The sequence below is a fragment of the Oncorhynchus keta genome, chromosome 13, assembly GCF_023373465.1.
Source record: "Oncorhynchus keta strain PuntledgeMale-10-30-2019 chromosome 13, Oket_V2, whole genome shotgun sequence".
Classification (NCBI taxonomy): Eukaryota; Metazoa; Chordata; class Actinopteri; order Salmoniformes; family Salmonidae; genus Oncorhynchus; species Oncorhynchus keta.
The window spans coordinates 15082264-15105371 of record NC_068433.1 but is presented as its reverse complement, the minus strand read 5'-3'; the positions used below and the strand labels follow the sequence as shown (position 1 = coordinate 15105371).

The window sequence follows — 23108 nt, the reverse complement described above, 5'->3', positions numbered from 1 at the left end:
ATTAATAGCCCTCTAAGGTATGCAATGACTGACAGGGCAAGAGGAAAACTGGTGATACACACCCAATTTAAACATTGCACCTTGTGCATTCTATTATTACACCTTTCGAGAGTTGAAAGGCAAACTGAGTTCCTTAAAATATATACAGTACCAGTCAAAAGTTTGGACACACCTACACATTCAGGGGTTTTTATTTATGTTTACTTTTTTTACATTGTAGAATTATAGTGAAGACATCAAAACTATGAAATAACACATATGGAAACTTGGTCAAGTAGCCCTTACACAGCCTGGAGGTGTGTTGGGTTATTGTCCTGTTGAAAAATAAATGATAGTCCCACTAAGCGCAAACCAGATGGGAAGGCGTATCGCTGCAGAATGCTGTGGTAGCAATGCTGGTTAAGTGTATCTTGAATTCTGAATAAATCACAGACAGTGTCACCAGCAATGCACCCTCACACCATCACACCTCCGCCTCCATGTTTCACGGTGAGAACCACACATGCAGAGATCATCCGTTCACCTACTCTGCGTCTCATAAAGACACTGCAATTGGAACAAAAAATCTCAAATTTGGACTCATCAGACCAAAGGACAGATTTCCACCGGTCTAATGTCCATTGCTTGTGTTTCATGGCCCAAGCCAGTCTCTTATTCTTATTGGTGTCCTTTAGTAATGGTTTCCTTGCAGCAATTCAACCATGAAGGCCTGATTCACGCAGTCTCCTCTGAACAATTGATGTTGAGATGTGTCTGCAGCAGATGTAACTCTGGGTCTTCCTTTCCTGTGGCGGTCCTCATGAAAGCCAGTTTCATCATAGTGCTTGATGGTGTTTGCGATTTCACTTGAATAAACTTTCAAAGACTGACCTTTATGTCTTAAAGTAATGATGGACTGTCGTTTCTATTTGCTTATTTGAGCTGTTCTTGCCATAATATAGACTTGGTCATTTACTAAATAGGGCTATCTTCTGTATACCACCTCTGCCTTGTCACAACACAACTGATTAGCTCAAACTCATTAAGAAGGAAAGACATTCCACAAATTAACTTTTAACAAGGCACACCTGTTAATTGAAATGCATTCCAGGTGAATACCTCATGAAACTGGTTAAGAGAATGCCAAGCATGTGCAAAGCCTTCATCAAGGCAAAGGGTGACTACTTTGAAGAATCTCAAATATAAAATATATTTTGATTTGTTTAACACTTTTTTGGTTACTACATGATTCCATATGTGTTACTTCATAGTTTTGATGTCTTCACTATTATTCTACAATTTAGAAAATAGTGAAAATACAGAAAATCCCTGGAATGAGTAGGTGTGTCCAACTTTTGACTGGTACTGTATATATGTGTTATATTTGCGCATCCTCTCTGGATGCACCGCACCGTTTGGGAACAACTGGACTTTACAAGACAGGATACCAAACCATTGTATTTTACTATGTTGAAATAATTATTCTCCATTGACTCAGATTGAACATATCAACAGAATATAAATATTGTTGATATGCCTACTTTATTGTCAAATTTGCGCTACATAGTGGCTACAAAGACGCAGTTAAATTGCACTCAATCTCACAGTCGGTCTTTGTGACTGTTTTGAACTTTAAATGTGTTATGACTGTACGAAACCAATATACATTTTCTGTTCCTTTACGTCATTTGGGTATTTCCGCCCCATTTTAGAGGGTGGTGGCAAGTTGCATTGGAGACTTCAAGGCGGAGGTGGCTAAAGAGCGATCTGTCACGACAAGTTTACAAATTTGCCTGTTATCATAGGACAAACACCCGAGGGGAAAGGCTATTCCAATAACCAACGTGGCAGAAGTAGAATTCGGAAATGGATGGTAAGTTTGTTTACAAACTGATCCTCAAAGTAAATGCATGTTCGAGTCTCGTGTGAAGCTTAGCAACTTGTTTGCGCACAAGGGGGAAGCCCCGATACCATTGGTTTTGTACTACCGCAGGAGGAGTCAATACAACATAATGGAGATCACTGTCCGCGACTTGCCAGCACTGTAGCCTACTAGGAAGTTGGACATGGTTTGAGATAGGCCCACATCTTTTATAGATGTATTATTTTACATCATATCTAGTAGAACGTGATCCTTCGTGACATTGAAGCTGTATAGGCTATCAGTAGCCTATGCATATTATGGATGCCTTTTTTATCCCAACACTAGGGTAGTGCGACAGGAGGCCTAGGCTACGCGGTTCTCCGATATATTTGACTTTAGCCGCAGGGAGATATTTCACTTTTTTGACCAATTATACAACTTTGTTGACGCTTAGCCTAATTAATAAGGGGACAATGTCCCCGAAGTGACGTCATAGTGTTTACACAACATTGCATATGTCTATTTGATAGATGTAGCTGTATGTTTAATGCCTAAATGTTTACAATGTATGACATTTAGGAAATCGTTATACGTCGTCATAGCGAGGGTTTTGCGCCGATAGGTTAGTTAATAACAGGTTAATAAAGCAACGCAACAACAATGTGACTCAAAGTTACATTGTACCTAATGGGCTTGAAGGTCGAACGTCAACAAGCTGGATACTTTGTAGCCAAATCAGTGCTACAACAACACGGAGGAATGGACAACACACATGCATGCGCAAGGCGCGTCTCACACACATTTGCCCCTCACAAAAAGCAAACGTTATTGTAATATGTCACGTGTGGGACAGTCGGTGATGGCACATTGAAATAATAAAGGCACTGGGTGTGTGAACTGCGTCGCCAGGGCGTTACTTTCGCTTTGAAGATGGCCTTAGTTTAGTAACAGTGGGCTTCTGCATTGCTTGCTGTTTGGGGTTTTAGACTTGGTTTCTGTATAAGCGCGTTGTGACATCTGCTGATGTAAAACGGGCTTTATAAACACATTTGATTTGATGAGCACCCACTTTCACTAATTAATCAACTTCTTGTCAATATAGCCTAAGTTAAACATGTATTCGTTCCTGCTGCATTATTTACATGGGTTTAAAAATGAGTCTGAATATTGAGTAATATACTGTTTTATCAGGAGTTGAACCTCATTGTCAAAGTTAACTATACAATCATCAAAGCTACAACACAAGGGACACCATGTGTAATCAATCTTGTCTACCCAGTTGATGCAGAATCGACCATAGACTATCAAGGGAGAAACACAGTTTCCAGTCCTTTTTCCATGAACTAGAAAACGTCTGTATTTTAGATGTGTTCTATAAACCCACTGCACTATTGAACTATTTCAGACACAATAGAAGTGTTGTCAGGTGGTAAAAATAACGGTAATCTGACAATCTTTATTTTCTCTGTGTTTACTTTACTTTATTCATCTGCAGTTCACTCAGACGTTGTGAGCCGTTATACCTTGCCTGCTATTGTGTTTTAGAGGAACCTCCTTTGTTTTCAATGCATTTAGCTTTGCATTCCAGGTATTTGGGGCAGCAGGTAGCCTAGTGGTTAGAGCATTTTGCTGGATTGAATCCCGAGCTGACAAGGTAAAAATCTGTCGTTTTTCTCCAGAACAAGGCAGTTAACACACTGTTCCTAGGCTGTCGTTGTAAATACGAATTTGTTCTTAACCTGACTTGCCTAGTTAAATAAAGGTTAAATAAAAAATAAATAATAAGTTATATTTAAGGGGGAGTTCACCCCAAAACACTCCTAGGCCGTTTATAACACTTGCCTAGTCATCACCCCAGACAGTTAGTAGGTCCATTGCTTGAGTATTTATTTCTGTATTTTTATATAAAAATGCTACTTTTAAGGTTAAGGTTATAATTAACATCACATTTTAAGAAGATAAATTGTAGAGATAGGCAGGTTTTATGACTTTGTGGCTGTGGTAACTAGTGACGACCCGACTTGCGGAACACATGAATGTACTTCCTGGATTTCAATGCGAAAATAGGGGGTAGAATTATCTGATAAGCTACATCCAAATCAGTGTTCCCAAACTCTGTCCTCAGGACCCCAAGGGGTGCACGTTATGGTTTTTGAAGGGTCCAGGGCCCTCAAACTCAACTCTGGACCTCGAAGCCAGTTCCACTGCATTTTATCATTGTTCCCCTCTAATCAGGGACTGATTTAGACCTGCGACACCAGGTGGGAGCAATGAACTATCAGGTAGAACAGAAAACCATCAAGCTCCAGACCTCATAGGGTAGGAGTTGAGGGTGAACTTCCCCCCTTTAACTTCTACTTTTAGTTAACACCCTTCTGCTTATGGAGAAGGAGCTGAATTTGTACCACGAAGCTGTTGTGATCTTCAACGTTAGCAGTTCTTGTCTGCCTTTTCTCATCTGAGAATAGTTGAGGGGAATTATGGGTTGTGGATTTTGGTTGATAGTTGTATCTTACTGACTTATTTGTTCTAGTAAATGTTTTTTTTTGTCAATTTCTTCCATCTCCATAGGAATGTATGGATGGGGACAGCCCCCTTTGAACCAAGGTAAGGAGAGTTATATCACGCTGTTGACCTGTTTTCTGTTTGTCTCTGTTCACTTTATGGCTTCTCCCTTATCATTACTGTATTCACGTGAAGCATCAGCTTTATTTTGAAACATACTGATATACATACACTGCTCTTTCCATGACATAGACTGACCAGGTGAATCCAGGTGAAAGCTACAGTACTCGTCAAAAGTTTGGACATACCTACTCATTCAAGGGTTTTTCTTTATACACACATGGAATCATGTAGTAAACAACTAAGTGTTAAACAAATCCAAATATATTTTATATTTGAGATTCTCCAAAGTAGCCACCCTTTGCCTTGATGAGAGCTGTGCACACTCTTGGTATTCTCTCAACCAGCTTCTCCTGGAATGCTTTTCCAACAGTCTAGAAGGAGTTCCCACATATGCTGAGCTGAGCACTTGTTGGCTGCTTTTCCTTCCCTCTGCAGTCCAACTCAACCCAAACCATCTCAATTAGGTTGAGGTTGGGTGGTTGTGGAGGCCAAGTCATCTGATGCAGCACTCCATCACTCTCCTTCTTGGTAAAATAGCCCTTACACCGCCTGGAGGGGTGTTGGGTCATTGTCCTGTTGAAAAATAAATGATATCCTATCTGGTTTGCGCTCAGCTGTAACCATGCTGGTTAAGTGTGCATTGAATTCTAAATAAATCACTGATAGTGTCCCCAGCAAAGCACCCCCACACATGCAGAGATCATCCGTTCACCTACTCTGCATCTCACAAAGACATGGTGGTTGGAACCAAAAATCTCAAATTTGGACTCATCAGACCAAAGGACAGATTTCCACTGGTCAAACATCCATTGCTCGTGTTTCTTGGCCCACGCAAGTCTCTTCTTCTTATTGGTGCTCCAAGGATATAGCTCATCAGTCGAGGATGTGCCACCAGGAATTAACAAGTGTAGCGAATTCGGGGTGCATTTTCTACCAAGAATGAACATACTAGCCGATGTCGACCCTGTATCGAACCCCGACACGGCTGCTGTATTTAGCTTTTAATTGTTTTTTTTAATGCTTTATTTTCCTTCCCGTGACAATCTGAAAGGAGAAAAGCATCGAGCTTCATCCGACAATCATTGTTCCTCTTAGCCCGTAAATCTGTCATCATCACCCATAAGGTTACCTTATGAAAACCCGTCTCTTTTTGTCAAACAGCTCACCCTCTACAGGATCAAACTTAAAAAAGGGGAGCCTAAATGTGTTAAGCCTAAACACCACAGGAGTTAAATCTTGTTTATCTAAAAAAAAAGAGAAATGGCTTAATCTTTACATTTAATATCAAGTTCACATTGAACACGTAATGTTGGCTAAATTGTTTTGATTGTAAATCAAGAAAGTAATTCAAGACACAGAATTGGAGGAAGACGTGAGAATGACAAATATATTCTAATTGTTTGAAATCAGTGCACAAGGCACACGAGCAGGAACATTAAATAGTATATACAATGGAGCATTCAAAGACTGACACTTGATCAAAATGTAATTACAGAATTCAGCTAAGGGGTTTTGTGCTCAGAGTGAATTAAAAGGAAGGAGATAATACTGTTGAGAAAAACATAAATGACAAATTATGCTGTTTAAACAGTTAAATAAACACCACAGAGGGACAAACAGTTGAACACAAATAATTACAATTATATATAATTGACTGAAAATGGAGAGCGACTGATCACTGGCTCCATCAGAATGCCCAGCCCGTAAGGATCAGAGGACGGGGCTGACTGAAGGACAGCCGAGCATAGGTGTGGAATTCAAAGACAGAGACCCAGCCGGGCATAGGTGTGGAATTCAAAGACAGAGACCCAGCCGGTCATAGGTGTGGAATTCAAAGACAGAGACCCAGCCGGTCACAGGTGTGGAATTCAAAGACAGAGACCCAGCCGGGCATAGGTGTGGAATTCAAAGACAGAGACCCAGCCGGGCACAGGTGTGGAGATCATGAACAAAGGTCCAGCTGGGCACCGGTGTCGGCCAAGGGGGTCAAGAGCATGGACAGAGGTCCAGCCGGGCACAGGTGTGGAGATCATGAACAGAGGCCCAGTCGGGCACAGGTGTGGAGATCATGAACAGCGGCCCAGGCGGACACAGGTGTGGAGATCATGAACAGAAGCCCAGACGAGCACAGGTGTGGAGATCATGGACAGAGGCCCAGACGAGCACAGGTGTGGAGATCATGGACAGAGGTCCAGCCGGGCACAGGTGTGGAGATCATGAACAGCGGCCCAGGCGGACACAGGTGTGGAGATCATGAACAGAGGTCCGGCCGGGCACAGGTGTGGAGATCATGAACAGAGGCCCAGCCGGACACAGGTGTGGAGATCATGAACAGCGGCCCAGGCGGACACAGGTGTGGAGATCATGAACAGCGGCCCAGGCGGACACAGGTGTGGAGATCATGAACAGAGGTCCAGCCGGGCACAGGTGTGGAGATCATGAACAGAGGCCCAGCCGGGCACAGGTGTGGAGATCATGGACAGAGGTCCAGCCGGTCACAGGTGTGGAGATCATAAACAGCGGCCCAGGCGGACACAGGTGTGGAGATCATGAACAGCAGCCCAGGCGGACACAGGTGTGGAGATCATGAACAGCGGCCCAGGCGGACACAGGTGTGGAGATCATGAACAGCAGCCCAGGCGGACACAGGTGTGGAGATCATGAACAGCGGACACCATGAACAGCAGCAGGCGGACACAGGTGTGGAGATCATGAACAGAGCCCAGGCGGACACAGGTGTGGAGATCATGAACAGAAGCCCAGACGAGCACAGGTGTGGAGATCATGGACAGAGGCCCAGACGAGCACAGGTGTGGAGATCATGAACAGAGGCCCTGGCGGACACAGGTGTGGAGATCATGGACAGAGGCCCAGACGAGCACAGGTGTTTACTTCGATAAACTGTGCCAGTGTCAAAACACCAGTTTACTAAATAGTTAGATAGCATTAATGTAACTACACAGTAAATCTTGTTAACCGTTAACGGTTTAACCAGCTAGATATTTTTACCGGCTAGATATTCCAATTGATGATGATGAAAAGTGGTAGCTAACATTACTTAAGATAACTCAAACAAAATGACCTGAGAGGAAATATATTTTTCCATGGTCCTCTTCTAGCGTTTAAAGGTCCTGCCATAGCTCTATCTTCATTGGTCAAATCTTGGTTACTTCTTGGTTGCACTGGCGTCTCGGATTGGTTGGGCAGTGCAATTCTTGGTTACTTCTTGGTTGCAGACGACGATATGATTGGTTGTTGCAACCAGAAATTGTAAGAGGGTGCCATTTAGTAGTGGTTTCTTTGAAGCAATTTGATCATGAAGGCTTGATTCACGCTGTCTCCTCTGAACAGTTGATGATGAGAATTATTTATTGGGCTGCAATTTCTGAGGCTGGTAACTCTAATGAACTTATCCTCTGCAGCAGAGGTAACTCTGGGTCTTCCTTTCCTGTGGTTGTCCTCATAAGAGGACATAGCGCTTGATGGTTTTTGCGACTGCACTCGAAGAAACTTTTAAAGTTAAAGAAATGTTCCGTATTGACTGACCTTCATGTCTTAAAGTAATGATGAACTGTTATTTCTAATTGCTTATTTGAGCTGGTATTCCCATAATAAGGACTTGGTCTTTTACCAAATAGGGCTATCTTCTGTATACCACCCCTGCCTTGTCACAACACAACTGATTGGCTCAAACACATTAAGAAGGAAAGAAATTACACAAATTAACAAGGCACACCTGTTAATTGAAATGCATTCCAGGTGACTACCTCATGAAGCTGGTTGAGAGAATGCCAAGTGTGCAAATCTGTCAAGGCAAAGGGTGACTACTTTGAAGAATCTCAAATATGAATATATTTTTATTTGTTTACCATTTATTTGGTTGCTACATGATTCTACATGTTATTTCATAGTTTTGATGTCTTCACTATTATTTTACAATGTAGAAAATAGTCCAAATAAATCAACTCTGGAATGAGTAGGTGATTCCAAACATTTGACTGGTACTGTATGATTCCCTTATTGATGTCTGCTGTTAAATCCAGCAGTAGATGAAACCACTGGGTAAAATCACTGGGGAAGCCAAGCCAGAAATGTTTTTCTTTCATCACATAACCGGAGAGCAACAGTAACATGACCTACAGCATGGTCAAGCAAGTTCATGTTTCCGACATTTTCGGACTACTATACACCTACTGATTTAGAACCACAGAGAGTTACCACAAGTTGCAAAGAAACAGGAGCTGCCTCCACTATTCCAGCACCATTTCATCATCATAAAATCAGTTATGCTTAGTCCAGTACAGTGGTAAGATACCAAAACTATTTAGTCCAATCAAAGTAAGCTACATTTTTTTATTTTATTTGACCTTTATTTAACTAGGCAAGTCAAATTCTTATTTTCAATGACGGCCTAGGAACAGTGGTTAACTGCCTGTTCAGGGGTGTGGCTGTCCATGGTTCTGATTTCTGTGTGTGTGTGTTCGTGTGTGTTCGTGCAAGTAGAAAAAACATGTTGACTCACCCCCCTTTTGAGAAATGCCAATGCCATCCTCCACTCTTTTCATGTTGACGAAAAGGTGATACAGTTCACTTCAATCTTACAATTTTTGTTGTCGTAGGCTACCTTGCTAAAATGTTTGCTCGCTAGCCTAACTTCCTTTAATGGGCAACGTTAGCTAGATAACATTAGCCTTCTACATCTAGCTACATATTGAACTTCCATCGTCTCAGGCCAGGGGCACAATGTATGAATTTATGGCTGGATCAGAATTGCCGTTATAATCATTGGCCAATACGGAGAATTAAGTAAAACCACATGTCCAAATCCCTATCTATCTGGTGTGAAGGTAAGACTCAGATGCAGACAACATGGAATTAACCTATGGTTTAATAATTCAACAGGAGCAGACAATAGATTCACAGTTGAGCTCACTCAGTTTAGTTCAACGCTGAATGGCTATTATATAATACTTTTTTATTCATCAAGGGAGGCCAAATGCTCGCTAGCTTCCCTTAAATTCAACGCTACAGGCGGCAACAATGTCATACTCTTTTTGACCAGACAGCATCAGATAGATGGCCTACACATACAGAGACAGAGGGGTGCTGTTTTGCCCGCTCGGATGCTTTCTCCGGCGAGACCCATTCAGCCCCTTGCGAATTGAAGGAAAATGATGAAACACAGAGACAAAAGCCCGTCTTCCCTTGGCATCCATGAATACACTGAAATCAACTTCAATCACTGTACACGAAGGGGAGGAGATATGTTAAATGAGGATTTGAAGCCTTCAGACAATTGAGACATTGATTGCGAATGTGTGCCAATCAGTCACATTGAGATAGTAATGAGATCCCATTGGAATGAAGGTCACAGTGTATTTCTCTCTCTCTCTCTGCAGGGAATTCTTTCATAGAGATCATTGAGCAGCCCAAGCCGAGAGGCATGAGGTTCAGGTACAAGTGTGAGGGGCGCTCGGCGGGCAGCATCCCGGGAGAGAAGAGCAACGATACCACCAAGACACACCCCGCCATCAAGGTTAGGCCACCCTTAAATGACACATAATTGGCACACTGAGCTAACTATGTATTAAGGGGCCATGCTTTATTTGCACTGTAGCTTATTGAGACGTTCAGAGACCTTCAAAACCATGGCTGCGTTCACCATATATTCTAATATACTGTAGTTGATGGACAAATGATTATGCAATGTGTTATGGAAATTAGCCATTTTGTCTAGTTATAACCATAGCTGTCTGTTTTACTACTACACAACAGGGGTTTAGTCTTTAGCTTTTGTTAAAATGGACTTTTTTAAAGCAGGTTTATGATACCTTACACAGCAGGTTAGGTTAATTAATGTGTCAAATTAAGGTTAGGAAAAGGGTTAGGGTTAGCTAAAATGTAAAAAAAAATATATTTTTTATGTCAAATTTGACAGAAGCTGTATCCCATCTAGACATGACCCACCTTGCTTTCTGACATAGGAAAGGAAGTGGTGGAGATTTTGTGGCGGGTGATGGCACACATCCTCCTAACCTGGTTTTCTTCCATGCAGGTGCACAACTACAATGGTCCCCTGCGTGTCCGTGTCTCCTTGGTGACCAAGAACCCGCCTCACAAGCCCCACCCGCACGAGCTGGTGGGGAAAGACTGCAAACATGGCTACTATGAGGCAGACCTGCAGGAGAGACGAGTACACAGGTACACAGCTGTGTGTGAGTGTGATAGAAGACATATACTTGGATGACCAAAAGATTACCAGTTAATCATTTGTATGACCATTTAGGTCAGGAAAAGTTGTTTCACATAGTCATGATTTTTTAAAGACTAGAACCAGAGCGTGGTTGAATGAAGCACCCTCTTGTGGTCGATCTCTATTTCAGTTTCACACACGTTCACTCTGACTCCTCTCACTGTCTGATCTCAGTTTTCAGAACCTGGGCATTCAGTGTGTGAAGAAAAAGGATGTGAACGAAGCAGTTTCCTGTAGACTGCAGACCCAAAACAACCCCTTCAACAGTGAGTACAGACAGACACACACAGTCGGTCCATTGTCATAACATTGACTGTTATGCACATATTAACTCATCCAATCTCATTTTCATGTTTTGTTAACCTTGGTTTAATCCAATAATATTGTGTGAATAGTAATGTATTTGTCCTCTGTGACCATGACACGATACAGTCAATGCTAGCGTTGGGAATTGCCAGATACCTCATACTATCACGATACTTATGTGCCGATACGATATGTTTTGTGATTCTCACGATTCTATATATATTGAGTTTGATATTGCAATTTGATGTTACAAACATATTGCTCACTATATGTTTGCTGTAGCATGAGAAAAATATTGAGATATGTAACTATCGATTTTTGTTTTATCACTTGTCAACGCCAAATAGCCAATCCCAGATGCCACACCCTTTGGCTTTGTGACTGACTGTGTTGTGTTTTGGCGGTAGTTCCCGAGGCGAAGGTGTGGGAGGAGGAGTTTGACCTGAATGCAGTGAGGCTTTGTTTCCAGGCCTCGATCACTCTACCTACCGGTGAACTTCACCCTCTGGAGCCCGTGGTGTCTCAGCCCATCTACGACAATAGTGAGTCTGCCACACACACACACACACTCACTGACTACACACTAGCTCCCTCATCTGTCACTGTTCTGTCCAGGCTGTTCCTGTTCCACTGTTTACTCTGTCAGTTTCACTCATTTATAAACATGAACTAGACAGGTGCTGTGGCCCTTAACGCTCCTTCACTCCCATCTCTCTCTCTCACAGGAGCACCCAACACAGCAGAATTGAAGATCTGTCGAGTGAACAGAAACTCTGGGAGCTGCAGAGGAGGGGACGAGATCTTCTTACTCTGTGACAAAGTGCAAAAAGGTTTGTCTGACACAAACACTCCAATTGTTGTTGGTTGCTATTGTGTTGAGCCTGTTAGTTATTTTTTGCCTTCATTCAACGGCTTTGTTCTCCTGTTAGTGTGTGGACTCTTTTGAAGTTCCTCTTTGCCAGACATCCATTTGAAATCATTGTGAATAAGCCTACTGGTAACCACTTAGCTAATTGAGACTCATTTGATAGTATTGTGTATAAGCCCACTTAATTGTTCAAACGTAGAACGAAGGGACTATTATCTCCTCTCTGTATTACATGAAACTGTAGGCTACCAATTATGTTGTTACAAAATATTACCAGGTCAGCTGGACTGGCGCTGAATGAATTCTCCCAGCCAGAAACTCACCTCCTCCTTCCCATCCCCGCTTCCACCCTCTTTGTTCCCTCCACAGAGGACATCGAGGTACGGTTCTTCCAGGACTCGTGGGAGGGGAAGGGCACCTTCTCCCAGGCGGATGTCCACAGGCAAGTGGCCATCGTGTTCCGTACCCCGCCCTTCTACGACACCAACTTGACCGAGCCAATCAAAGTGAAGATGCAGCTTCGCAGACCCTCGGACCGCGAGGTCAGCGAGCCAATGGACTTCCAATTCCTGCCCTCCGACCCAGGTCTCTTCCCTTTTCGTTACTATGACGACCTGTTTGGTTTCTTTTGGCAACACTCCTGTGTGCTGTGAGGTTGTCATGCAAAACCTTTCACACAAGCTAATTATTTTATTTTTTCACTATACAGATGAATATAGACTGATAGAGAAGCGAAAACGGACAGAGGGAATGTTCCAGAATCTGAAGCTGGGGTCCATATCAGGTAGATGTCTATAATGATTCATGTCTCTCACTGAACTAGACAGCTGTGTCATCTGATGGTTTTGGGGGAGTTAATGTGTGATGGTTTATGTTTGAATTCCAGTGGCCATGCCAGCAGAGAGGCCTTTCAACACTGCCAGAAGAACAGTTGCCACCAAGCCAGCAGCTAGCCAGCCTGGTAAATCATCCTACTTATTTAGCTGTTTCTTCGTCATACAGTTAAGGGTGTTCTTTCTGTATGTAACATCAGTGGCCAGAAGTTAACATAGATAACTGTTTAGGGACCCTAAGTTAATTTGTAAATTCAACAGCATTGGGTAGGGGACAGTGGTATTGACTGTTTGTTTCTTGCAGTGAACCCAGTGGCGCCCCCTCGTGCCGCCTCTGTGAAGCCCCAGCCCTACTATGATAGCCCCCAGCCTGGCCAGCTGTTCCGAACCCAGCCCAAAGCAGAGCCCTCCTCCTCCAGTCCAGCAGAGACCTGGAAGTTCCTCAACAGCCTGACCTTGGACTCCCAACACAAAGCCACCCCCGTGGCCCGATTCACCAACCCCCAGGCATCTGCAGCCACCTCACAGGCCTTCCCCACCGTCAACCTGTCGGACCTCCACGGCTTCACCTTCTCCACCTTCGCTAGTCCCCAGGAGCCAGTGAGCGCAGCCGCTACCCCAGAGCCCACCTCTACCTTCGGGGTCCAGGATTCCCAGTTCAGGGTGGATGGCCCCATGGTGGATGAGGAGCTACCCGAGTTCCCCAGCTTCTCTGAGGTCCACCAGTCAGGGACACTAGATAACATAAACATCGACGACTTCCAGGCTATGCTGGTCCAGAGTGGTCTGGCTGGAGAGGGGCCAGGGAACAGTAGGGTGTCGGTCTCTCAGGCACCCTGCCACTTACCTGCCACCAACCCTGTGGTCAACAACAGCTGTGGCGGCAGCACCTGGATGAACTACCCCAACAGCATCGTGAACCTGCTCCAGAGCGAGGGCATGATCGACAGTTCTCCTGGCAACTCCAGCCAGCCGGCCGTCCTCGACGACCTGGACGTCTTCAGCTCCATGGACGAAGACCGTCTCATGTCCATCCTGAACAGTGGCAACCAGGCCGGTTTCGTGTCCGGACATCAGACTTAGAGACCTCTCTGATTTTACAGATATTTTTACTGCAATACTACGTTTCTGTCCTCTTGTCCTTTGGAGACCCAGCTCCCTTCCAACCAAACTTCCCTTGTACTTGTTATTCTAATGGACTACAAAGAAAATACATTTGGCTGGCTGATCGAGAATCAGATGGTGCTGTTTGCGCTCTTCTCTATGTTAATTGGGACAGCTGCAGAACCCTGCCTGTACTCGATGAACAGAGTGAATATGAGAGAGGGCTACAGGGAACCCCTGGTAACTGCCAGTTTGTGGGCAATCACGAGACTCAAGGATTTATCACTTTTTGTCAACCCCTAAAGATACACCTCCACTGGGTTGTGTATAAACCCAGGCTTGTATCTAGTCTCCAAAGGCAGTGGTATTAACTGCTGGTCCCTAAGAACTTCACGGTTTGAAATGTGTCTTCTTGAATCATTGTCAATGTATGGACTGGATAGTCCAGGTTTCCCGATAGCAATGGAACTTAGGCTGACGATGTTTTTAACACTGCATCTTTCCTACAACGCCTGAAGATGTAACAGAGTACACAAAACATTAAGGACACCTGCTCTTTCCATTACATAGCCCAGGGATATTCAACTCTTACCCTACGAGGTCCAGAGCCTGCTGGATTTCCTGGTCTACCTGATAATTGTACACACCTGGTGTCCCAGGTCTAAATCTCTCCCTGGTTAGAGGGGAACAATGGAAAAAATGCAGTGGCACGGTCTTTGAGGTCCAGAGTTGACTGGGTGAATGCTATGATCCCTTATTGAGGTCACTTATTAAATCTACTTCAATCAGTGTATGAAAGGGAGGGGGACAGATTAAAGAAGGATTTATAAGCCTTGAGACATGGATTGTGTGTGTGTCAGAGGGTGAATGAGCAAGACAAGATTTCAGTGCCTTTGAACGGGGTATGGTAGGTGCCAGACGCACCGGTTTGTGTCAAGAACTGCAACGCGGCTAGGTTTTTCACAAGTTTCCCGTTTGTATCAAGAATGGTCCACCACCCAAATAAAATCCAGCCAATTTGTGCTGTCAAGTTGGAGACGTGCCAGGATCTCTGTGGAACGCTTTCGACACCTTGTAGTCGTGGTTGTTCTCCAAATAAGAATCAAAATGATTGCTCTGTCATCATCTATTATATTGTGCTTGTTTGTGTGCTATATGTTTTGTTGGACTCGAAGAATGTCAGAAGATTGATTTTTTACTAGAAATCAGGTCATAATATTAACCGTGGTGTTCTCAGCTTGTCATTTAGAACTTTAACATTTGTATGTGAAAGGGAAAATATTTCTCAAAAAGGGAATCATTTTTACAAGCACAAAATAAGTTCCCAGTTTAGTTACCCAATCTAACAACCAATGAAAATCCTTAAAATGGTTGGTCGTCAAACTCATCCCACGGAGGGCCAAGTGGCTGCAGGTTTTCGCTCCTCCCATGTACTTGATTGATGAATTAAGGTCACTAATTAGTAAGGAACTCCCCTCCCCGATTGTCGAGGTCTTAATTGAAAGGGGGAAAAAAACCTGCAGGCCCTCCGTGAAGTGAAATGACTGACATCCGATATATTTGTAGATGAGTGAGGCAGATGTCTATGCATTAAAACCATTCAAAATTTAAATTGGAAGTGTATTACTAGCCTATAGTGTAGGTAGTGTAATATCACTGTACTATAAAGCAAGACAAGAATACTTTGAAATGACAATGTCCTTAGGCTTTAGATCACGTGTCAAACTCATTCCGCTGAGTGTCTGCGGGTTTTCACTCCTCCCTTGTACTTGATTGATGAATTAAGGTTACTGATTAGTAAGGCACTGCACTCACCTGGTTGTCTATGGCTTCATTTAAAGGAAAAGCCAGCAGCCCTCAATGGAATGAGTGACACCCCTGCCTTAGGTGATATGCGCGATATAGTACTCACCTTGGTGACATATCTAAAATGTCATGTACAGTTTTACCATGTTAACATTAACTTGTCACTGTAATTTTCAATACATCTTTGAAAAGGAAGGATATTGTTTATAGATGTCAGAAATGTAGCAGATTCACTGATATGCTTAGTAAAAAAAGATGTTAGTTGAGTCGGTATCTCAAATATCATTTCCGCCCGTCAATTATGCTCACTCACAGTGTAGTTTGCTTTTAGGCCAGTGTGATACTATTACATTTTGCGGTATGGTATATGAACTTCGGCTGCAGTTCATTTTACATCAAATAAAACATGTTTAATTAAACCATAACTCTGTACTTAAGCCAATGCTGCTTCACTGAAAACAGACACTTGTATAATCTTTTGTAGAAGTATATATGCAGACAGAAAATTAGATTAATTGAAACATTTGTGTTTGCTAAGTGATTGTACGTGTGGCCTACTACACTTCCCACAATGTCCCTCAATACAGTATAAATAATCCTCTTAAGGAGCTGCCCCTTTAAAATGTTACCTGAAATGACATACCTAAATCTAACTGCCTGTAGCTCAGGACCTGAAGCAAGGATATGCATATTCTTGATACCATTTGCAAGGAAATACTGAAGTATGTGGAACTGTGAACTAGGAGAATAACACAGATCTGGTAAAAGTTGGTACAAAATAACGCATTGTTTTTTATTTGTATTATGGTTTGAAATGCAAGAGAAAGGTAATGTATTATTCCAGCCCAGGAACAATTTAGATTTGCCACACGATTGCAGCAGTGTATGTGCAAAGTTGAAGACTGATCCAATGAACCATTGCATTTCTGTTAAATTTTGTATCAAGACTGCCCAAATGTGTCTAATTGGTTTATTATTAACATTAAGTTCATAACTGTGCACTCTCCTCAAACAATAGCATGGTATTCTTTCACTGTAATAGCTATTGTAAATTGGACAGTGCAGTTAAATTCTTGTTAATCTAAGCTTTCTGCCAATATCAGATATGTCTATGCCCTGGGAAATTCTCATTAGCATACGTTAGCTCAACCGGTCCACGGGGAACCCACCGATCCTGTAGAGGATAACTGACAATACAACAGAATGTTTAAAATACATTTATTTGGCAATTATTGTAATTGATAACATTGAGTACAAAACATAGAAGCCAAACAATGAAAGTGGTAAGACATTTTTATTACAGATACCTTGACATCTTTGTAAATGTTAAATGTACAGAATCACAATGAAACATGCATGTATTCAGTCACTGCATGACCAGTGACAAGCTCTAGTTTAGAGTTGTGGATGGCAGCCGCACTACCAAATAAATCGATTAAAACATTTTTGCTTGTATGTAGACAATATAATCTGAATCTTGAAGCACACTGTAATGAACTATGGCAAGAAATTATCTGAAATATATTTCAGCACGATGAACAAGTCTGCTTCGAGATGTATAGGAAGGACTCAAATATTAAACCCCATACTTCAGGGAATTAACTGAACCCAAGTCAGAAGTACAGTACTGTACAACATAGTGTTGGACACATGCCATGAGTCAGGCTAAGTGCTTGTTTAGCAATAGCAAACTATCCTCCCACACTCCTTTCCTAGGTGACCTCCAGATTGGTGACTTTGTTGACGATGTGGGAACGTCGGGGCACACACTCCAGGTCGTACTTGCTCTCGTAGATTGTGGGGCAGAGATTCCAGCGGTTGTTGCGATAAATACCCAGGTAAGTGTAAACATCCGGCTTGAAGGACAGCGAGCACTTGACCCCCGTGGCCCGGATGACTGCATCCAGCCTCATCACCTCGTTCTCGTCTGTGAAGTCCTTGTTATAGGAACAGATGACGTGCTTACGGTCAGACTTGGGGTCGCGCGGGCTCACCTTGGTCTGGAAGATCTTCCCTTCCAGGGCTGCTCTGGCCACACACTCCCAGGCATGGTCCACCTTGAAGCCTGAGTCCAGGTGCATCAGCCACTTGCCGGTGAGCACCCCGTGATTCAGTGCCAGTTCCTTCACCGTCTGGAAGGTGATGGTTCTTCCGCTGGTCAGCAGTCTCTCCCAGCTCGCCTGGAGTCCAGTGATGTCCCCTGTGGTAGGGCAGTGGTCCGGGCCCAACACAGCAATCCACCCCACAGGTCCCTTACCCCCCTCCTCGTCCCCAAAGCGCCCCACCTGTGATGGCCTGTTGGTCTCCAGCCAGCCGTCAAACTCAGCTGCAGGCGTTTTGCGAGAGTCAAATATGATCCAGGGGTCCATGTCTGCAGCCATGGACTCTGCTGCATAGCTCTCTGCAGATAATGGCTCTGGGTTCTCCACCTCTGCCCCCTCCTTTGGGACATCTTCCTCCACCTGAACATCCTCCATGGTGGAATCTCAATAAGGGGTTCCTGGGATGGGTTCTCAGCAATGGTCAAATGGGTGCACAATTCTCCTGTAGATAAGCATGGATGTTAGTTTGAGTATGAAAAGTTATAAAACCTTGTTCATGAGAACACTGCCTTTGCACTCATCCCAAACAAGCATACAACAGAGCATGGAAAGCCCATAATGATATCGTACAACCAAAGATGGAAGCTGTTTTGGAGTAGCTTTGTTAAACAGATAGCTAGTTCGTTAGCATGGATAAATGTTTAGAACTCTGTATTTACATTTTACTTGCATGAACAGAGCAACTTACAGTAGAGTAATGAAATGTTTCTGTACTAAGGTAGCTGACCAGCTAGCAATGTTTAAGACTGCTCAAGTCTCCATGATTTCAATGTCGCTAGCAAAACTTTGAAACACGCTGTATACAAAATAGCATGCAGCCTCAAACGGTACCCAAGCAAAAACAAAAAAAGTCCTCACTGTCAACTGCATTTATTTTCAATAAACTTATTAACATGTGTAAATATTTGTATGAACATCACAAGTTTCAACAACTACGACAAACTGAACAAATTTCACAGACGTGACGAACAGAAATGGTATGATGTGTCCTTGAACAAAGGGGGGGCAAAATCAAAAGTCAGTCAGTATCTGGTGGCCACCAGCTGCATGAAGTACTGCAGTGCATCTCCTCATGGACTGCACCAGATTTGCCAGTTCTTGCTGTGAGATGTTACCCCACTCTTCCACCAAGGCACCTACAAGGGGGGAAAATGGCCCTAGCCCTCACCCTCCGATCCAACAGGTCCCAGACGTGCTCAATGGGATTGAGATCCGGGCTCCTCGCTGGCCATGGCAGAACACTGACATTCCTGTCTCGTAGGAAATCACACACAGAACGAGTAGTATGGCAGGTGGCATTGTCATGCTGGAGGGTCATGTCAGGATGAGCCTGCAGGAAGGGTACCACATGAGAGGAGGATATCTTCCCTGTAACGCACAGCGATTGCCTGCAATGACAACAAGCTCAGTCTGATGATGCTGTGACACACCGCCCCAGACCATGACAGACCCCCCCCACTTCCAAATCGATCCCTCTCCAGAGTACAGGCCTTGGTGTAACGCTCATTCCTTCGACAATAAACGCAAATCTGTCCACCACCCCTGGTAAGACAAAACCGCAACTCGTCAGTGAAGATCCCTGCCAGTTGGTCAAGCACATGCCCGGAGCACACGTCCTGGTAATCAGTCTGGCCCCACAGCCTTGTGTATGTTGACCTGTTTAAAGGTGTTACTCACGTTGGCTACGGAGAGCGTGGGGCGGCAGGGTAGCCTAGTGGTTAGAGCGTCGGCCTAGTAACCGGAAGGTTGCAAGTTCATACCCCCGAGCTGACAAGGAACAAATCTGTCGTTCTGCCGCTGAACAGGCAGTTAACCCACTGTTCCTAGGCTGTCAATGAAAATAAGAATTTGTTCTTAACTGACTTGCCTAGTTAAATAAAGGTAAAAAAAGGTAAAAAAAAGGTAAAAAAAATAAACAGTCGTCCGATCAGATCTCTCCAGAGATGTTTGATCGGGTTCAAGTCCGGGCTTTGGCTGGGCCACTCAAGGACATTCAGAGACCCGAAGCCACTCCTGCTTTGTCTTGGCTGTGTGCTTAGGGTTGTTGTCCTGTTGGAAGGTGAACCTTCACCCCAGTCTGATGTCCTGAGCGTTCTGGAGCAGGTTTTCAACAAGGATCTCTGTACTTTGTTAATCCTTCCCTCGATCCCGACTAGTCTCCCAGTCACTGCCTCTGAAAAAAAACAACCCCACAACATGATTCTGCCACCACCATGCTTCACCGTAGGGATGGTGCCAAGTTTCCTCCAGATGTGATACTTGGCATTCATGCCGAAGAGTTCGATCTTGGTTTCATCAGACCAGAGAATCTTATTTCTCATGGTCTGGGAAGCTTAAGGTGCCTTTTGGTGAACTCCAAGTGGGCTGTCATGTGCCTTTTACTGAAGAGTGGCTTCCATCTGGCCACTCTACCATAAAGGCCTGATTGGTGGAGTGCTGCAGCGATAGTTGTAATTCTGGAAGTTTCTCCCATCTCCACAGAGGAACTCTCGAGCTCTAACAGAGTGACCATCGTATTCTTGGTCACCTCTCTGACCAAGGCCATTCTCCCCAGATTGCTCAGTTTGGCCGGGCAGGCCAGCTCTAGGAAGTGTCTTGGTGGTTCCAAACTTCTTCCATTTAAGAATGATGGAGGCCCCTGTGTTCTTAGGGACCTTCAATGCTGCAGAGATGTTGGTATCCTTCTCCAGATCTGTGCTGACACAATCCTGTCTCAGAGCTCTACGGACAATTCCTTCGACCTCATGGCTTGGTTTTTGCTTTGACATGCACTGTCAACTGTGGGATCTTTATAGACAGGTGTGTGCCTTTCCAAATCATGTCCAATCAATTGAATTAATTCAGTCTGGCTGTTGTGCAGACCACATTCTCGCCAGATGTACTCTTGCTTCTGCACACAGCAGTAAAAAAGACCCCTTAAAGTATGCAAATATCGTTCTTTGAATTGAATGGACTTCAATCAAGTTGTAGAAACATCAAGGATGATCAATGGAAACAGGACGCGCCTGAGCTAAATTTCAAGTCTCATAGCAAAGGGTCTGAATACTTAAGTAAACATGGTAAACTAATAACCCTAGCTACACACTGCAACAAGGCAGTGTTATAGCTAAAAAGTGAGTTTCCAAGGGAAACTAGGATAGTCACTGTAAACTAGCATAGTTACTCTGTAACCTACTGTAAGTAGTTCAACAGAAAAACTATAGTAAACCCAGCTACACACTGTAGAAAAACTCAGATAGTTATGTTTCAATTAAGGGGTATTTACAGTGTACTGTAAATTAGTGCAACAGAACTATAGTAAAAACAGCTACACACTGAAACCCTTAAGTGTAATAGATTACTGTAAAACAGAAACTAACACAACCCAGCAATTACGTATAAAAAATAAATAAAAAACACCAGTGTAATCTCACCATGGCCAGGCTAACAAATTCAGCCCAATACTGGAAAATGAAGCCAAAAGTATTATTACTGTGTCTATAGTAAACATGTTACGATAGTATAGAATGGGACCTACAGTATCATACTTAGTCTCATTATCTTATTGCATTCTACCTCACACGTTTATAGCTTATTTCTTGCTTTATACGTGGGGGTTCTGGTTGGCAGGACTTCAGGAAAGTGTGTTTATAACTGTGCTTAGTCCTACAATGGTCACCTCTCGTTAAGCTAGCTACTTTGCATAGCTTGTTCACCGTGGAACACACAAGAGTCTAGGCAACATGGCTGCGCCCTGTGAAGGATGAAACGGTGCATCTCGCATCACATAGTTCACGCAGGGGAAAACTGCAAGCCCGCCAGAGTGAAACAGTCTCCCGATCTTGTGGGGTAAACACGGTCCCCGAAGCAGAAAGCTATTACCGGGAGGGTTCCGGGGACAGACAAGTCACAGACAGCTAAGACGAACCCTCAGCGCTGCAATACTGGTAGACAAAACAGAGTATCGCACAGGTCAGTACACCGTCTCAAGTAAAAAAAAAAACAAGGATAAAACCCAAACTAGATGGCACAAGCCATTCTGTGGGGGGACAGCAGAGCACCCTGATGGAGAGGATAGTTAGCTAGCTGGTCCAAGATACTGATCTTGCAGGTATACTTCCACACTAACAGAGATCTTACCATGCAAATCCTCTGGAATGAGACAAAAGGAAGAGGGTCAGCCGCAGTACTACCTGGTACTAATCTGAAATTCTGGCTGCATTTTAATTGCGTAAAAGACAAACCCTCCACTTACCCTTGTGGGAATCCTCGCTGTAATCTTTTCCACTGGTCCAAACAATTAGCACAGCAAGGGAAGTTGGCCCCTCAGGCCTCGTTTGTGATAAGAGTGTACGATTCTGTTCACTTCAGGGCCTAAAACGTTCCATAATTCAATTTGAAGATTAAGTCACCATACAATTGTAAGTAAAAACGAATCTAAAGTTCAAGATTGTGCTACTAATGCACAAACACGTAATGACGTTTGTTTAGCTTTTGGAAATGCTGGCTAGCACATACAACTTTCCCTGACAACACACATTGTAATTTTCGATTTACCCGATATCGTCGGATGGCTAGTATTCGATGTCTGCGGATGGTTTGTCATCTAGCCATGACATGAAATACAATCAAAATTGACTGAGCGCATATAAAAGCACACAGCTGCTGGTGGTTCCATGATGAACGAAAACATCCGTGGAACTAACTTTAAGCCAAGGTCGACCATTTAAAATTAATTCCCTCTGCCAGCGAACCTTGCCCTGCAAGTGCCAACTCATCATGCCTCATGTTATCATGTGTCCACTTAGACGGGGGAAGGTGTGTGTTGTGTTCGGAATGCAGCCAGTTGGTGTCTTTTGTGTTTGGACTGAAACATCTTACTCGGACTGTATCCTGCCGCCCGAAATAATACCACACTGGAGTGATCCAATATAGTGCTACATAACACACACATGAGTCAAGACAACTGCGCCTTGTAACACATAGTTCATTCTCAGGGAGAACTGCAAGCCCGCCGAAATTAAACATACCGTCTCCGGATCTTGTGGGGTAGGCGCGGTCCCCGAACCCGAGAGCTATGACCAGGGGGGTTCTGGTGGACAGACAACTAAGACAAACCTTCAGCACCACAATACTGGGATATACCAAATAAAGTATCGCCCAGGTTAGTAATAAAAACAAGGACGAAAACCAAACGCGATAGCACAAACTAAACCGAGTGGGGGGGACAGCAGCGTACCATGATGGAGAGGCTAGCTAGCTGCGGGTATTACTTATGCGCTTATACACTAACATAGAGCTCTTACCAAACGAATCCTCGCTGGAATGAGACGAGAAAATGAAGAGATGGAAGTAGTGCGCCGACAGTTATTTAAGGGTGTCAGCC

The 23108-nt window shown here is 43.7% G+C and overlaps 2 protein-coding genes across 6 annotated transcripts; one reads left to right on the top strand and one right to left on the bottom strand.

The window, feature by feature from the left end:
• The first annotated feature begins 1683 nt into the window (after nt 1–1683).
• On the top strand, nt 1684–17086 carry LOC118391902 (putative transcription factor p65 homolog). Of its 2 annotated transcripts, XM_035783393.2 has the most exons (11): nt 1685–1852; nt 4415–4450; nt 9871–10007; nt 10527–10672; nt 10899–10990; nt 11438–11572; nt 11756–11860; nt 12268–12483; nt 12608–12682; nt 12785–12859; nt 13036–17086. In XM_035783393.2, exons 1-11 carry the CDS (start codon nt 1846–1848, stop codon nt 13812–13814), a joined length of 1803 nt encoding a protein of 600 aa, XP_035639286.1. In that variant the 5' UTR covers nt 1685–1845; the 3' UTR covers nt 13815–17086. The 2 variants fall into 2 exon arrangements, with proteins under 2 accessions (XP_052315383.1, XP_035639286.1); XM_052459423.1 differs by lacking the exon at nt 4415–4450 and having other exon boundaries at nt 1684–1852.
• Nucleotides 16846–23099, bottom strand: c13h11orf68 (chromosome 13 C11orf68 homolog). Of its 4 annotated transcripts, none has more exons than XM_035783394.2 (3): nt 23029–23099; nt 21978–22096; nt 16846–18185 (listed from the first exon to the last, which is right to left on the bottom strand). In XM_035783394.2, exon 3 carries the CDS (start codon nt 18116–18118, stop codon nt 17354–17356), a length of 765 nt encoding a protein of 254 aa, XP_035639287.1. In that variant the 5' UTR covers nt 18119–18185; nt 21978–22096; nt 23029–23099; the 3' UTR covers nt 16846–17353. The 4 variants fall into 4 exon arrangements, with proteins under 4 accessions (XP_035639287.1, XP_035639288.1, XP_035639289.1 ...); XM_035783395.1 differs by lacking the exon at nt 23029–23099 and adding an exon at nt 22753–23022; XM_035783396.2 differs by lacking the exon at nt 23029–23099 and adding an exon at nt 22280–22712.
• Between the last annotated feature and the right edge of the window lie 9 nt (nt 23100–23108).

Coding starts and splice junctions, on each gene's coding strand:
- LOC118391902 (XM_035783393.2), top strand. Junction 4,451..9,870: donor ACAGCCCCCTTTGAACCAAG/GTAAGGAGAGTT, acceptor CTCTCTCTGCAG/GGAATTCTTTCATAGAGATC. Junction 12,860..13,035: donor GCCAGCAGCTAGCCAGCCTG/GTAAATCATCCT, acceptor TGTTTCTTGCAG/TGAACCCAGTGGCGCCCCCT.
- c13h11orf68 (XM_035783394.2), bottom strand. CDS start 18,118: ATGGAGGATGTTCAGGTGGAGGAAGATGTCCCAAAGGAGGGGGCAGAG.